General features: G+C 34.8%; 3 protein-coding genes across 4 annotated transcripts; 2 read left to right on the top strand and 1 right to left on the bottom strand.

Moving 5' to 3' along the window:
* Positions 1 to 857: 857 nt before the first annotated feature.
* Positions 858 to 2,500, bottom strand: LOC121786048 (ras-related protein Rab7-like). Its single transcript, XM_042184564.1, has 7 exons — positions 2,273 to 2,500; positions 2,154 to 2,180; positions 1,973 to 2,072; positions 1,760 to 1,906; positions 1,423 to 1,646; positions 1,196 to 1,228; positions 858 to 1,096 (listed from the first exon to the last, which is right to left on the bottom strand). Exons 1-7 carry the CDS (start codon positions 2,323 to 2,325, stop codon positions 1,030 to 1,032), a joined length of 651 nt encoding a protein of 216 aa, XP_042040498.1. The 5' UTR covers positions 2,326 to 2,500; the 3' UTR covers positions 858 to 1,029.
* Positions 2,501 to 5,548: 3,048 nt separating this feature from the next.
* LOC121786252 (probable WRKY transcription factor 45) lies at positions 5,549 to 7,139 on the top strand. The gene is made up of 3 exons (XM_042184853.1): positions 5,549 to 5,844; positions 5,985 to 6,131; positions 6,853 to 7,139. Exons 1-3 carry the CDS (start codon positions 5,597 to 5,599, stop codon positions 6,998 to 7,000), a joined length of 543 nt encoding a protein of 180 aa, XP_042040787.1. The 5' UTR covers positions 5,549 to 5,596; the 3' UTR covers positions 7,001 to 7,139.
* Positions 7,140 to 11,065: 3,926 nt separating this feature from the next.
* Positions 11,066 to 14,382, top strand: LOC121787941 (small GTPase LIP1-like). 2 transcript variants are annotated; one of them, XM_042186785.1, is made up of 7 exons: positions 11,066 to 11,467; positions 11,875 to 11,966; positions 12,051 to 12,192; positions 12,454 to 12,758; positions 13,574 to 13,627; positions 13,711 to 13,838; positions 14,040 to 14,382. In XM_042186785.1, exons 1-7 carry the CDS (start codon positions 11,377 to 11,379, stop codon positions 14,221 to 14,223), a joined length of 996 nt encoding a protein of 331 aa, XP_042042719.1. In that variant the 5' UTR covers positions 11,066 to 11,376; the 3' UTR covers positions 14,224 to 14,382. The 2 variants fall into 2 exon arrangements, with proteins under 2 accessions (XP_042042719.1, XP_042042718.1); XM_042186784.1 differs by having other exon boundaries at positions 14,037 to 14,382.
* Positions 14,383 to 14,919: the final 537 nt, after the last annotated feature.

Raw genomic sequence — 14,919 nt, 5'->3', positions numbered from 1 at the left:
AACAACTTAAAAGAACTATTTTTCTTGAACGAAGTAAATATAATTTATTTCATATGACCAATTTAACAAATAAAGTCGTGGGGCGAGAAGTATCGAAGACGATTGTTTTTGATATAGGAAGATAAAGGTTGTACAACAACTCCTAAAATTGAAATTAATGGAGTTTTTCGACCTTTATGAGTCGACCGTGGATTTTATTGATCCTGTGACCCAATCTGAATATTTTATTTATTTTTAATTAAGTTTTTGTTAAGAAGTACTTCTCTGTTCCACAGAAATATATGCATTTTATTTTGAATAGTCATTTTGGAAAAATGATAATAAATGATTAAAGTAGAGAAATAGTAAAGTAAGATAGAGAATATGGTAGATAATACTTTTCTCTACACTATTCTCTATCTTACTTTACTTTTTCTCTACTTTAACCATTTATTATCATTTTAAAAAAATGAGTGCTCAAAATGAAATATCTTTATTACTGCGGAACGGAGGGAGTACTACTTACTAGCATGTTGTTGGTTGTTTTGTTTCTTTTGCTTTCTCTAGTTGCATTTTGGATTCCTTAATCTTTGTGGTCGAGCAACTTGCTGGTTTCACCCCATGACATGTCTTTTGGTAATTCGTCGATTTTTCGCTTGAGTATTAATTTTTTTTATAAAAAAGAAAGTAGCATGTTGATTTTTCCATTCAAAATAATAAAATCTGAAATAGTATCAATTTAAAATTCCCAGAGAAGTAAAACCTATATTTTGCCACCCAAGTGATCTTAATTGAGGGCATATTGAAAAATCGTTTTATTTGTAAGATTTGCATTGGACCAAAAATAAAACACAAAGCAAACAATACATGTGCTTGTCTTCTGAAAATTGCAAGCTTTCACATTTAATTAATGATCAAATGTACATTAACGATGTGATGATGCACTGAAAATGCGAGAATTGTAATAATACACACAACTCCTATTATTATTAATAATCAGAAAAATGGACTTTCCTATCAACATATTAAGCATATATGATGATAAATTAATTAGCAAGCACATCCTCCTCTAGGCAGATCAGCTCCTGTCATTGATTCTTGAATTCTTTCAAGATCACTGCAAAAATTTAATTAATTAATGAAGTAATCAATCATCAAGACTTATATTTATAGTGCTTTTATAAAGAAAATAAGAGTTGCATGGATGGAGGCTCACCAATGGGATGGCATCTCTTCATCAAGAGGCCAACTGAAACAAAAAAAAAATGATGTGGAATATATAAATTTATGGCAATGGTGCTCATGAAAAATTTAAATAATAATACTAGTATATAAATTCTAGATATTTGTTGTAAATAAACTAGATTTCCTTATTAAAATTGCAATAAGAGTAAAAAAGAAGGTTTCATGTTCATATGAAAATCAAAGTTCACGCGATAGTACATGTTAATGGGATGAGTGGCTAGTGCAATCTGGGCACAATTGATGAATGCATCCTCAACATTGTAGTCTTCTTTGGCTGATGTCTCAAAATAAGGTATATTCCCTTTGGCCTCACACCACTCTCTAGCCGTCTTCTCTGACACCACCCGGCTGTTTCCACCATCAACGTCCACCTTGTTCCCGATCAACACGAACGGGAACTTCTCCGGATTAGAAGGATCAACCTTCAACACACACACACACACACAAGCTATTAAGATAATCATATATAAAAATCCATTTCGCGCTAGCAATAAAATGACTAAAATACCCTTTTCGGTTAAAAACAGTTTTATACCTGTTTGAGAAAATCTTGGTGCCAAACTTGAAGAGTCTCGAATGACTTGAGCACGTTCACGTCGAACACAAGAATGCAGCAATCCGCGCCTCTGTAGAACGCCACGCCCAAGCTCTGGAACCGCTCTTGCCCAGCCGTGTCCCATATCTGCGCGTTACAAAATTATAAATGGGGAACTATTATTGATCTGTTGAAAAAAAAAAACCGGCTTACTTGCAAGGTCACAAGTTTGTCATCAATCTGCAACTCTTTAGTCACAAAATCAGCCCCAATTGTTGCCTTGTATTGCGCTCTGAATTTCTTGTACACATATCTAGGAAGATTATGAGTTAAACCAACAAATATATACTATGTAATAACAATTAGTACTATCATCATTTCATGTTAAGGATACTGGTTCATCAAAGATGTTTTTCCCACCCTACAAGATCATCACCATTAATCAGATTTTTGTCAAATAAAAAATATAAGATTATATTATATATATTGATATTGGAAAAAAAATAAACATACCCACTGTCTCCAAGGAGGATGATCTTGAGCAAGCTTCTTTTTGGTGTAGTCATTGCAAAGATTTTTTCCAGACTTTGTGCAGATTAATCTTGGACATATATGGACTATATTAAACCTTGATTGAAGTTTGAAAAGAAAAATTAAATAATTGTAGGTGGTCATGGAAGAATCGTGCAATGCATGTCTGTAAATTGTGGTTGATTAGTAGTGGTGTCTGTCAATGAAGAAAAGTTGTGAGACAGCTTAGATCTTTGATTTTTTTAATGATCACATGTGGTGTTCCACTTCTTTAATTCTTGGTGGTTGTTCTTGCATGTAATATTTTTACAAACATGTAGGTAAATTAATAGTAGTATTTTATTTTCTCCCATACACAATGGACTATGTAGGAAACTATAAGGTATTAGTCGTTTTATTATTTGAAAGATAAATGATTGAACTATTCATTTATATAACTAACATGGTTTCATGACTTACTTACGTGGTATGATCGGACGTCAATTAAAATGAATATGCAACAAAATAACATCGTATTGTACTAAATTAAATAATTTTATTTGTTGTACCCTATCACATCTCGTTTCTCATTTTCTCCATTCTATCTCAATATAGACCTTAATTCAACAAATGAAAACATTTAATTTAGTACTATACTACAATGTGTATTGGCTACCTGCAATGTGACATTGTTTTGATTAACGTCCAAAAATCCCACATAAATAAAATAAGTATTCAAACTATGTCAGTGCCAAATCTTCATTGTTTGTAAAATCATAGGAGTAACAAATACACAAAATATGGTTGTAAAATCAAAACAAATCATTAATTTGGTAATTTCATGTAGATTTCAAAACTGAAACGCAACATCTAAATTTATCGAAACTTTTGGAAATTTCGAGTAAATTATCCTTATAAAAACAAACAAAATACAGTCATTTTGTCTGTTTTACATAATCAGACAAACAAATGTATTCGTGCAATCATGCTTGCACAAATATACACTCTTCATAATAAACTGATTCATTTTATCGATAGGTATTTTAGTAAGTAATATATATTGACTAGTTGCCATTTTTAAAGTGACACCTTATAAATCACGAGTAAGAAACATTTTCTAAAAACTATTTAAATAAATGTAAAATATCTTTTTATTTTATACTACTACTTTTATAATAATCTTGAAAATAATAATGATTAATTAATATGTACTTGTATACATATATATAGGGCGTTTCTCGACCATACGTGTGACATCAAGAATCAAGATAATAATTTCTCCAGCAAAAGGTCGTAAGAAAAAGAAAAGGTTATCTGGAACTTTCTTGTGAGTTCAAAAGTAAAGTAGATGAAAATATTTACAAAGTTTTGAGATTGAGATGGACACTCTATACTTTAAAAGTCAACCCCATGAACATGGTTCAATTGTAGATCAAACATTTGGAGCTTGTGGATCTTTATAAATGTTAAAAACAAGAAAATAAGCTGTAATCATTAAATAGATATGCTATGTGTGCATATTGGAGTATATGTATTATTAATTCTTTGTTCCAGCACAGCACAGCACAGACAAATTGATGCGAGTGAGGCCATGGTGAAGACAACGAAATATTGCGTTGAAAAAGATTTTATTAATTAAGAAAAAGGAAAACGGAAAAGAAAAAAAAAGAAAAAAAAGGGGAAATGTTATGCTAGGCCAAACCTAGAGATGTCACTTGTCTTGTATTCCATGATATTTAATTTAAATATATAAAACGGTCTAGGTTTGTGAAACAACTTTTTTTTATATAAATGTGAAACAACTCGAACCTTATACTCCATATAATTATAAAGTTGTATTTCATTATATTTAATAATTTTGTTAAATGAAATTGTACTACGTTTTAAAGTTGTATTTCATGATATTTAACAATTTTTCAAATGTGCCGGATGGCATCTCAAAAAACTGTCACTTTATATATTTATAGATATCTATACTAGAAATATATAAACCGGGCTAGGTTGGTATAATAATTTTTTCTTCTAGATATAATCAATAACATTCTACTCCTATTTAAGAATTGAGCATCAATTGATCACAGAAATATTATGTTTGTGATTTAATTAACTGTAGCTCTTATTTTAGATTTATTGATGTTAGTGCTATCTTATTGGATTGTTTTGTTTTGGGCCTTAGTGAGCCAGAAAGAAAGTAAAGCCCACTAACTTTGCAATACATTTCCTCTTTTATACACACAAACTATGTGTATATTGATTCCATGTTTTGTCAATCTGAATTACATGTTTTCGTGTTTTTGATATAATGCGCAACACGATATAAATACGCACGGATTATTATTATTATTATTATTATTATTATTATTATTATTATTATTATTATTATTATTATTATTATTATTATTATTATTATTATTATTATTAAATTTATGATTATGTTTTTAATTTTTACTTTTCATGTGACTCCACAATTCCTTGTTTTCACCTTCATGACTATACTACAACGTCATCCGGTCATATCTCATTTGCAACACGCAGGGGCGGACGCAGAAATAAATACGAGTAGAGGCTAAATTTTTAAAATTTTATTTAAAAATAAATTTACAAGTAATTTAGATTATCAATAGGGGCTTTTATACTATAATATGTGTAAAATATGGATACATTTTGAAACTTTATAATAGAAAATTTTTAAAAAATTAGATTCATTAGGGGCTAAAGCCCTACCCCATTTATATGTAGGTTCGCCCCTGGCAACACGCATGAATCATTTTCGTGTTGTCGAGCTCGTATCGTTGTCATATTCTTATTGTATCGTGTTGAAATAAATAAGACCAAGTTGATGATGAATTTATACGGGGTGCGGATTTAAATATGGATTCGATTCGTGTTTATGATCATAATTTTTTAACAAGTCACATTCAAATTTTTGTCTTTATAATTGGATCGATGCTGTAATAACTCTAAAATAACTCAACTTATGCAATTTGCCTGGCCTAAACGTAACGTTTAAAAACCACATAACTTTAGCCCCCGTCGTGTATGGCGATCCCAGCTATGACGTATGTCCGCCAAATCTTATCGGTGGCTTCAAAATCAATGACATCAGCAGCCGACGTCACCTAACTATTATCTTAACGCCACGTGTCTTCTTGCAGCTTCATTCTCTATGGCAAGAAAGGCCCCATGAAGCTTCAACCCTCACTTGTGAGACAAAGAGATAAACTTTCAATTTTTTTGAATAAAAAAATCTATAATATTAATAAAAAGTGACTATTTCAGCAAATCAAACCAATTATTTCCCTTCCACTTTTGTTCAACACTGAAAACATGTTGAAGCTAAAATCTACAACAAACACTACTCCTCAATCTCAAAACCCTAATTCTCTCAACCCTAATTGTGATCATCCACCTTCATATGGGAATCAACTCGACGATCCTTTCTACTTCGACATCGCTAATTATCTCGTGTTCGACGAAGATTTTGGCTCAAACGACAATATTTCTTGTGAAAAAAGCCAAGGTGTCGTGGATTGCTCAAATGGATCTTTCACTTCACCACCATTTGCCAATAATATGTTAGTTTTTCCTTTTGTTTGATGCCTTTTTTCTTGATATTAGATGGGATCTATGATTCTATGGTGATAAAGTTATTCTAAAGAATCTAAATATATAGATCGAATATGTTGATAATTATTTAAATTTTGGTGTTTCTTAGAAAGCCAAGAAGAGTAATGAACAAGTACAAGGCACAAGATGATTGTAGATTTGCATTTAGAACAAAAACACAGCTTGAAGTAATGGATGATGGGTATAAGTGGAGGAAATATGGAAAAAAGATGGTCAAGAACAGCCCCAATCCCAGGTATATTTATTTGTGTGTTGGCTTTAACTTTTAAATATTTAGATCTATGTTCATGTAATGATTTTACTACTGTTTAGGTATTATACATTTTATACATATTAATATATTTGCATTCAAATGATGTGAACTGGTTTGATCATATTGATTTTGTTAGTAATCTAGTGATAATTTCATATTACAATACACTAAAAATAGAGAATATAACATAGAGTTTAGGGTTTTCATGGTGGATTTGCTATATATATATATATTGATTATTGAAGAATTAAGATGGAATAAAATTAATAGAAGAGACATGAGAATAAATATAATATCAAATCACATTATATATGGATATAGTACTAGTGTTTGAGTAGGGCTCACACACAATGTCAAGTTGGAATGAAATATCTCATCAGTTTTGGCATTTCACCTATGAAATATTAGTTGCTCTTAGCAGCATGTTGTAGTTCAATTATTTTCATTTTTTCTCGTTGATATAGTTGTTTATTAATTTTAAATTTTATGTTCCAAATGAATTAAACAGCAGATTATTGTAGTGTACTGTTTAAATTAATTATCATATGTAAAATATATCAATGCAATCAAATATATTTTAAATGGACGATCTCTCACTCTCTCTAAAAAAATGTAAATAGTAGTATTAGAACTTAGAAGTGATGTCTTAGAGAAAGTATATGAGTTGGTTTTTGATAAATGACAACATGTATAAAATGTGTAGGAACTATTTCAAGTGCTCAAGTGGAGGATGCAAGGTGAAGAAAAGGGTAGAGAGGGATTGTTTGGATCCAAGTTATGTGATTACAACTTATCAAGGAACACACAATCATGCCTCATCTACCTACTATTGCACTTCTTCTGCAATCTGATTAACTAGCACCACTGCTTAGACAGTCTTAATGTGCATATTTGCAATATAATTAATACATTAGTATTTATTTGGATGCTATTTGTAATTTTTTTAGCTATGAACATCTTGCGATATATATGGAGAGTTATTAGAATGAATGAATTATAGTCCATATATAACATGGAATCTTGTGTGAGACAGTGAGACTGCACTAAGATAAAATGCGAAATCAAATGCCAACAAATTAGAATTATATAAAAAAGTTAATTAAGAATTTTGTACATATATATTTAGGTTTAATATATTCTGATAAAAACTAGTAGAATTTTTTTATATATGAGAAAATCAAAATTATAATTGAATTGTTTTGATATATACAAGTTAAAAATCGAAATGCAAGAGTTTTGTCTTAAGTTGGTAATGTTATCAATCGCTAAGATCCTAAATTGATTGTGAATTGACAAACAATTGACATCTACTTTAGAATTTAATTGCTCCATAATTAAATAAATTAAAAGTGATACGATCGAAATATATATACAGTGTAAAATTTAGTAAAAGTTCCATCAAGAGAACAATTGGGTTGATACTGATAGGGGTTTGACCAAATTGTTGAATCCCAATATAGACTAGGATTATGCACTACAACAATTAAAGTTTAATGAAAAGAAATCCCAATTCGGTTGATACTTATAGGTGATATAATTAGACACACAAATTAACATTCTTAATAACATTAAAAAAAATCATTAGTCGTTTTATTTTAGTGCATGTAAAGTGCAACTATATTGTGAAATTTAAAAATGTCACAAATTTTTTTGACAATTCGATCTCAATCACTCTTAGTCAAATATGCCTTTTTGGGCATGCACTCTTAAAGCATTAATGTGGCTGTCCTTGCATTGGCCTAAAGCAATATCCTTTTTGTGTTGTCTATAATCATTTTACTTAAGTGTTTGTAACATTTCTCATTTAGGGTAAACTCCACTCTTGTTTTGAAGTGGTAGGAGGTTGGAGGGCTTGCGTCTTGGTGGCTCGGATGGGGAGACGTGATCGTAACGTGTTCGCGAATGACTCGGAGGATGGTTCGAGGTTACCTAAGGGTTAGAACGAATTGATTTCGACATTTTAATGAAAAGAAGTTCCATAAATGAGTATGATACGAAAATCATACCATTTAATTTTTAGAGTATTGCGGGAACGGGTTCTTAGTTGTTAGTACAATATATATACTAGTATAATGTTAGTATCACTAAGTTTTGCTGCATCTAATTATGGTTCAGCAAATTTGATCACACTGCGTTAGTAAAATTATGTTTTTATTTCAGTAGAGGAGGAAATTTTTATTTGAAAATGTTTGAAATAAAACTTCAATATAATGTAAATTTCATAATCAATGCCGAATTACTATTTTCAGTTTTTCACACCAGGAATGGCATTTGTTATTTTCAAAGCATGTTACTCCCTCATTCCACCATTAAATAGTGTCCCATTTTTAGCGGCACGAGTTTTAAGAAATGTTAAAAAAAGTGAGTGTAGATAAGAAGAAAGTTGTATATTTATACATAATATGACTACATTTTGCATTTATGTATACTCGTGGTTAAATTTATCTTCGCTATAGCAATTAATAATTTTTATTAATTATACTATATTATTTATAGGGTAAATAGTCATTTGAATTTAAGTTTTGTCAAACTCTAATCATTCACATAATTTTTAAAATTAAAATATTAAATTATGAAATTTCAGTTTTTAATGATGTGTAAAATATATATCTTCTTTTACTTTTACTTTTACTTTTACTTTTACTTTTGTTTATATTTATATATATTTTTATCCTATTAAAAAAATGTCGTTTTTAACATTGCAAATAGATATCAATTTGAATACAATTATGATGAATGAAAACAAATTATCACTTCATAATATAAATTTTAAAAATTATCGTATTTTGAACCAACTTCATAATTTAAACAATTATTTAGGGGTAGTTGTCAATTACAATAACAGGGCATATTTAAAATGCCGAAAATTCCTTTCAACAGAGTCAATTTAATTGCAGGAAATGTATTTTGCGTTGATACCAAGATACCATGTCATTTAATTGATCGAATATTTAATAATTACAAACCGATTACTACTATATTTGTAAGAGCATCTCCAGTGGTCGGCGAGCGAGCAGCTCGCCGATTTTTGGCGCTCGCCGAACGGCTCGCTGAACTATTGCAGCCGACGAGGGTACGCCGATTCCTGGGCGCTCGCCGATCGGCTCGCCGCTATTGCAGCCTCCCGATCGGCGAGGAACCGGTGAACGAATTTTTTTTTAAATTTTCGAAACACTATATATACGCGATTTGCAAATCATTTTCATTCGCACCACTTGTTTTAACGAGTACTCTCTCTATCTTAATTTTTTGTACAAGATCAACAACGCGAAATGGATCTCAACAACGAGCCAACTTCAGGGTCGAGCGGGTCTCAAACTCCCGCAGTCCCCGTGGGAGGTGGATGGAATCAGATGCCCGGGTACTACAACAACATGTACCCTTGACAGCAGATGATGCACGGGATGACATCTGGTGGTGGTATGCCGGGATGGCAGGGGATGCCGGGGGGTCGGGGGGGACCGGGGATGCATCCCGTGATGCCGATGATGCCGGGGTGGGCACCCGGGATGCAGGGGACGCCGGGGATGGCGGGGATGCAGGGGACGCAGGGTCACCGTGGGGGTAGGGGACGCCGGGGGGCTCTGACGTCTATCGCCCCAGCTTTGATTTTGGTACTGCTGCTTCGCACACATAGACCCCAACGGATACGCAGTTCCAGGGGATTGAGTCCTTCTCCTTAGAGGAGTTGGGTATAGATCTCAGGGCACCGGACACTCCCGTGGGGCGGGGTCGGGGCGCGTCCAAGAAGAAGAAGGGGAAGAAGGTGGTCGGCGAGTCGTCACAGACGGAGGTACGAAGGAAGTGGATAGACGCGGAGAACGTAGCACTGTCCAAGGCGTGGGTGAGTGTTTGCGATGACCCTCTCGCCTCGAACAATCAGAGGATCGTTAACTTGTGGGCTAAAATAGCAGCAACCTACAAGGCATTTTGCCCAGAGGGGAGGCCACGCAACGGGGAGGAGTGCCGGAAGGGGTGAGACCGAATCCGGTCTGGGGTGTCCCGATTTTCGGGCTTGTACACCAACGCCCTCCGAATGAAGTCCAACGGCCAAACTGACGACGACTGCAAGAGACTGGCGGATAAAGAGTTGCCCCTGCCGGGGCTTTACAAGGACTTCACCTACTGGAACTGCTACGAGGTGCTAATGAACTCCGAGAAGTTTCGGGCAGGTGTCGACGCGGGCTGGCCGAAGAAGCAGCGCCTGAACTATTCAGGTGATTGAGTCGGAGGTAGCAGCGGCAGTTCCCACGACCTCCCCGAAGATGCTCAGGAGACCCCGTCCCCTCCCTCGTTTACTCGCCGCACTCGCCCGGTTGGTCAAAGACGGGCGCAACGCCCTCGCCAGAGGTCCCAGGAGATCCAGTCGGCATCCCCCTGTTGGCAGCTCGACAGCCAACCTCGTCTTCTTGGCGCGTCAACAAGCGCGGGCTCAGATGATTAAGGTCATAGATCAATGGAAGAATGCAACTGACCCCGAGGAGAAGAGTTTTTTCACGCCGTGCTCGTGAGTATGCGACAGGATTTGAATCCCGGCGCGGCACAGGTGGGGGGCTCTGACGCGGGCTCAGATGCCTCATATTTGGGGGTCCCGGATAGCGGCGGCGACGACGAGGAGTGAGGCGGCGCCGGAAGGGGTGGGCCCGTGCGTGGGTTAGGATTTTTTAAGTAATGTAATTTTTTTACTTTTTTAAATTAATGTATTTTTAAAAATTTAATATTATTAGAAAATTTTCTCGTATATGTGTCTAAATTTAATTCCATATTTTGTATGATTGTTTAATTATTTGTTTTTAGTGCTGATGATGTGACAAGGCTATGGCTTGTCCAGTTGCTTGTCCCTTGATGTGACAGGAGGAATTTAGTGTTGCTGATGTGGCATGGCTGACCTATTGCTTGTCCGCCGACCAGTGGAGATGCTCTAATCGGTTGAATGATTTTTCGCCAATATTTTCCCCAAAAAATTAGTAATTTCAAGCTATTAATCTTCCTGTTTGAAACATCTTCAATTACGATCACTCGAACTGGAACAAATTCTCGAAAAAGCCCTATTCAGTGCCCCTTTTCGATCTCACCGCGCTTTGTGTCTCATTTACGCAGCCGATTTTGAGATTTTGGTTTGATTTTTGGAATTGGGTTTGAGTTGAGGACCTATTTTGAGATATTGCTAGTTTTTGTGACGAATTTTAGAGTGTAGGATTCTGGTGGCTTAGAGAGAGAGAGAGAGATGTTTTGGAGGGAGAGTATGAGGGAGAGCGGAGAAGAAAACGGTGGCCCTCCTAGCGGCCAGGTCAGAGTGCTAGTTGTTGGAGATTCAGGTGAGCTATTGTTGTTTCTGAAATTCTATCTTCTCGTTTGTGATTCATCCATGCTTTTGTTGTTAGCGTGGTTGGATTTTGAAGCATATTCTTGTTTTGATGATTTTGAGTCATAATGTTTCTTAAACTCTCCCAAAAAATGGTTGAAATTCATTTGTGTAGTTAAATTGAATTGTTTTTTCCTTTATTGAGGTTGTAGTTTGAACTTGCCTTTGGTTGTTTCTTTGCTGGTTGATGGTGAATCGGTGATCCAATATTAGAAAGTACTCCATATACAGCTATTTTGATCGATCAAAGTAGTAAATTAGCTATGTAATCGTGAGAGGTCTCGAATTGCAAGGAGTTGATTGTGTTTAAGGTTTCAGATCATGCTGTGACAATGCATTTTGATTGATGTGTCCTTTTAGGTGTGGGGAAAAGTTCTCTTGTTCATCTGATTATGACGGGGTCGTCCATTGCTCAACCTCCTCAAACAGTAGGGTGTAACGTTGCTGTCAAGGTAATACTTGCGTATAGATTCTTGAAAATGAATCTATTCTGTATACTCTGGATTGAGTTGATGTATTTCCTTTCCCGTATGCAGCATGTTACATACGGAAGTTCTACGGGCTCATCAAATAACATTAGAGGCAACTTCGAGAGAGATTTCTTTGTTGAACTCTGGGATATATCGGGGCATGAAAGATACACTGACTGCCGGTCTCTTTTCTACTCTCAAGTTAATGGTAGATAAACAACATTTTTCACTTAATAATTTCTTTTAATTGAGTAATTTGTGCCTATCTGTTCAGCTGATCTTTCTGAACAATTCCTTGCTATTTTAAGTTGATTACTCTTTTATGATACTGGTTTTCTGCTTAGTTGATTTTAATTGATTGTAGTACTCCATTGAAGTTTAGTTTGATTAAAATTTTAATAAGTTTAAATGTTTGATTCTTGACTATAAGTCCCTTTTTCTCCTTTTGTCACATGATCTTTGATTTTAGGTGTTGTGTTTGTTCATGATCTTTCTCAAAGAAGGACCAAGAGTAGCTTGAGCAAATGGGCAGCTGAAATTTCAGCAACTGGTACATTCTCGGCTCCTTTATCATCTGGAGGTCCTGGTGGCCTTCCTGTTCCGTATATTGTTATCGGAAATAAAGCAGACATTTCGGCAAAAGAGGGTGCACGAGGTAGCAGTGGTAATCTTGTTGATGTAGCTCGACAGTGGGCTGGAAAGCAGGGCTTGCTCCCTTCGAGCGAGGAACTTCCTTTGGCTGAGAGCTTCCCTAGCAGTGGAGGCCTTCTGGCAGTATGTCGATGTTTCTTGCTGCGTTCATTTCAATTCATTTATCTAGTTGATGAGTTTCCCTTGACGGTGCAAAATTTCTACTACATGACATTTGTTCATGAAATCAGATAGTAATATAATTTGTGAATAAAGGAAAAGGAAAGTTCACAACCTTTTAGATCTAGGAAAAGTTCCTATTGTTTGACTACAGAGATTGAAAGTTAATCTACTTTGTGACAAAAGCATTGCAAAACATATCCGTTTTCTCTACTCTGCTATAACTGTGTCTTTAGTTTTAAGGCAGGTATATGATTCAAAATCATTCAGTGTAATAGGTTCGGTAGTTGAGTTGGTGGCTACAACATTCGAAAATTAAGAAGGGGTTTTTAGTTTTATTAAGTTGGTAGCTATATTGAACATAGTAAAAGGGCTTGGTGATATCAGTTTAATTAAACTAGTATGTCTAACTATGGGGGTATGTCTTCTAGGCTTCCAGCACTTCTTAATCTGATTTCGGAGTTTGTAGAACCTATTTGTAGTGTGTTTGATAATGTAAGTATCTAATTTATTCACTTTCTTAATTTCTCCCAGTGAACCAAACAAAAGTCGGCATTGATTTTATGAAAATAAATGGGAAAGCAAGGGCTCTCATGAATATGATTTTCGGGGTTTCAAGTTTCAACCTCATTACCTTTTGGAGAATAGATTATATTTGCTTATATTGCCATGGTTTTGATTCCCAGTAGGATGGTTAGAATGGTTCATGTGTAATATGATAAAATCCGCCTTACTAAGTTCATACTGACTTGTTATCAATTTTTGGTCTCTAAATGCAGTCTGCCAAGGAAGCCAGATATGACAAGGAAGCCCTGATGAAATTTTTCCGAATGGTTCCGTACTTGTCCTCCCACTTGATACTTATATGTCTGGTGCAACACTTTTGTTTAAATAAGTTGTATATTTTGCGTGACAGTTGATCAGGAGGAGATATTTTCCGGATGAATTGTCTAGTTCAGCCCCGTGGTCTGCCCAAGTCAAAGGCTCGTTTCCAGGTCCTGGTGAGATTTCCAGCGATGATGACCAGCAGTATAAAAATTCAAGGTATCATATACACAACACAGCTAAGCATCGCATGTTCGATTTGCCTCAAGTTTTGTACTCATTCTTCTATGTTCAGCTTAACCGCATATGATTTTCATAAATATTTTCGTACATACTAGACGAGAAGAAACAAATAGCATTGTTGAACTATTTTCTAGTCTCCATATGGCGTACTTCTTACTCATCTTATTCTGTTAGTAGCGCTTTAGGTCAGCCGTACGTACTTCCTCCACTTCCTGCTCAGCAAAACTTGACACCGCCTCCGACACTTTATCCTCAGCAACCTATGTCGAAACCAGACAATTACAACATCCCAGCATTTGCCAGGACAAATTCTGAGGATATTGCTCGTGCAAGATCAAGGCGTACCGATATTAACGTGTGATGTGATCGTTTCGGATTACTTTTGTTTAACAGATAGTACTTCTTTTTCGATCAGATTTATGCTCACATCTGACAACGTGTGTAGGCTAAAATCGATTACTCGTTTACACCTTATGTATATTCGATATCTATATGTAATCGGCTTTAGTCTTTTTCAGTATTTACAAATCGTATGAAGTGTGTTCTAAATCAACCTTTGTAGGTCCTCGATCAAAAATGATGCTTCCTCTTTGAAATATAGTGAGCTCTTGAAAATAAAAATGGCAAGTGCTTGTTCTTTGATTTTTTAGTTACCAAGAAAGTAACATATGGCCTCATTTTAATAAAATTCTCTGTATTATATAGTAATAAATTATATCTATAGATTATTATCAATCATTTTTTTAAATTACAAATACAGTGAAAAAGATGTTTTAATTTGGAATTCAACCTAGCCAAAGCACTATGTTTCTCGATTTCATAGGTATAGAAGTATTTTTCTTCCTCTGTTTTCCTTTTTCTAAAATTTTCAAACACTATGTTTAACCTTAATAGCTTGTGTCGTGAAAGATTAAATCGTCGATTGTGGAATAATAGGAGAGGCCCGCTTGAATATGAGATTATAAAATGCACACAACAAAAATGGTTGTCCCAAGCTTTCACGAAGAAGAAGACTAGGTGACAATAAAAAAAAATGAAATAATATGATACTACTAAA

The sequence above is a fragment of the Salvia splendens genome, chromosome 22, assembly GCF_004379255.2.
Source record: "Salvia splendens isolate huo1 chromosome 22, SspV2, whole genome shotgun sequence".
Lineage (NCBI taxonomy): Eukaryota > Viridiplantae > Streptophyta > Magnoliopsida > Lamiales > Lamiaceae > Salvia > Salvia splendens.
Note: the sequence above shows the minus strand (reverse complement) of the source record. Positions and strands in the feature narration are given on the sequence as shown.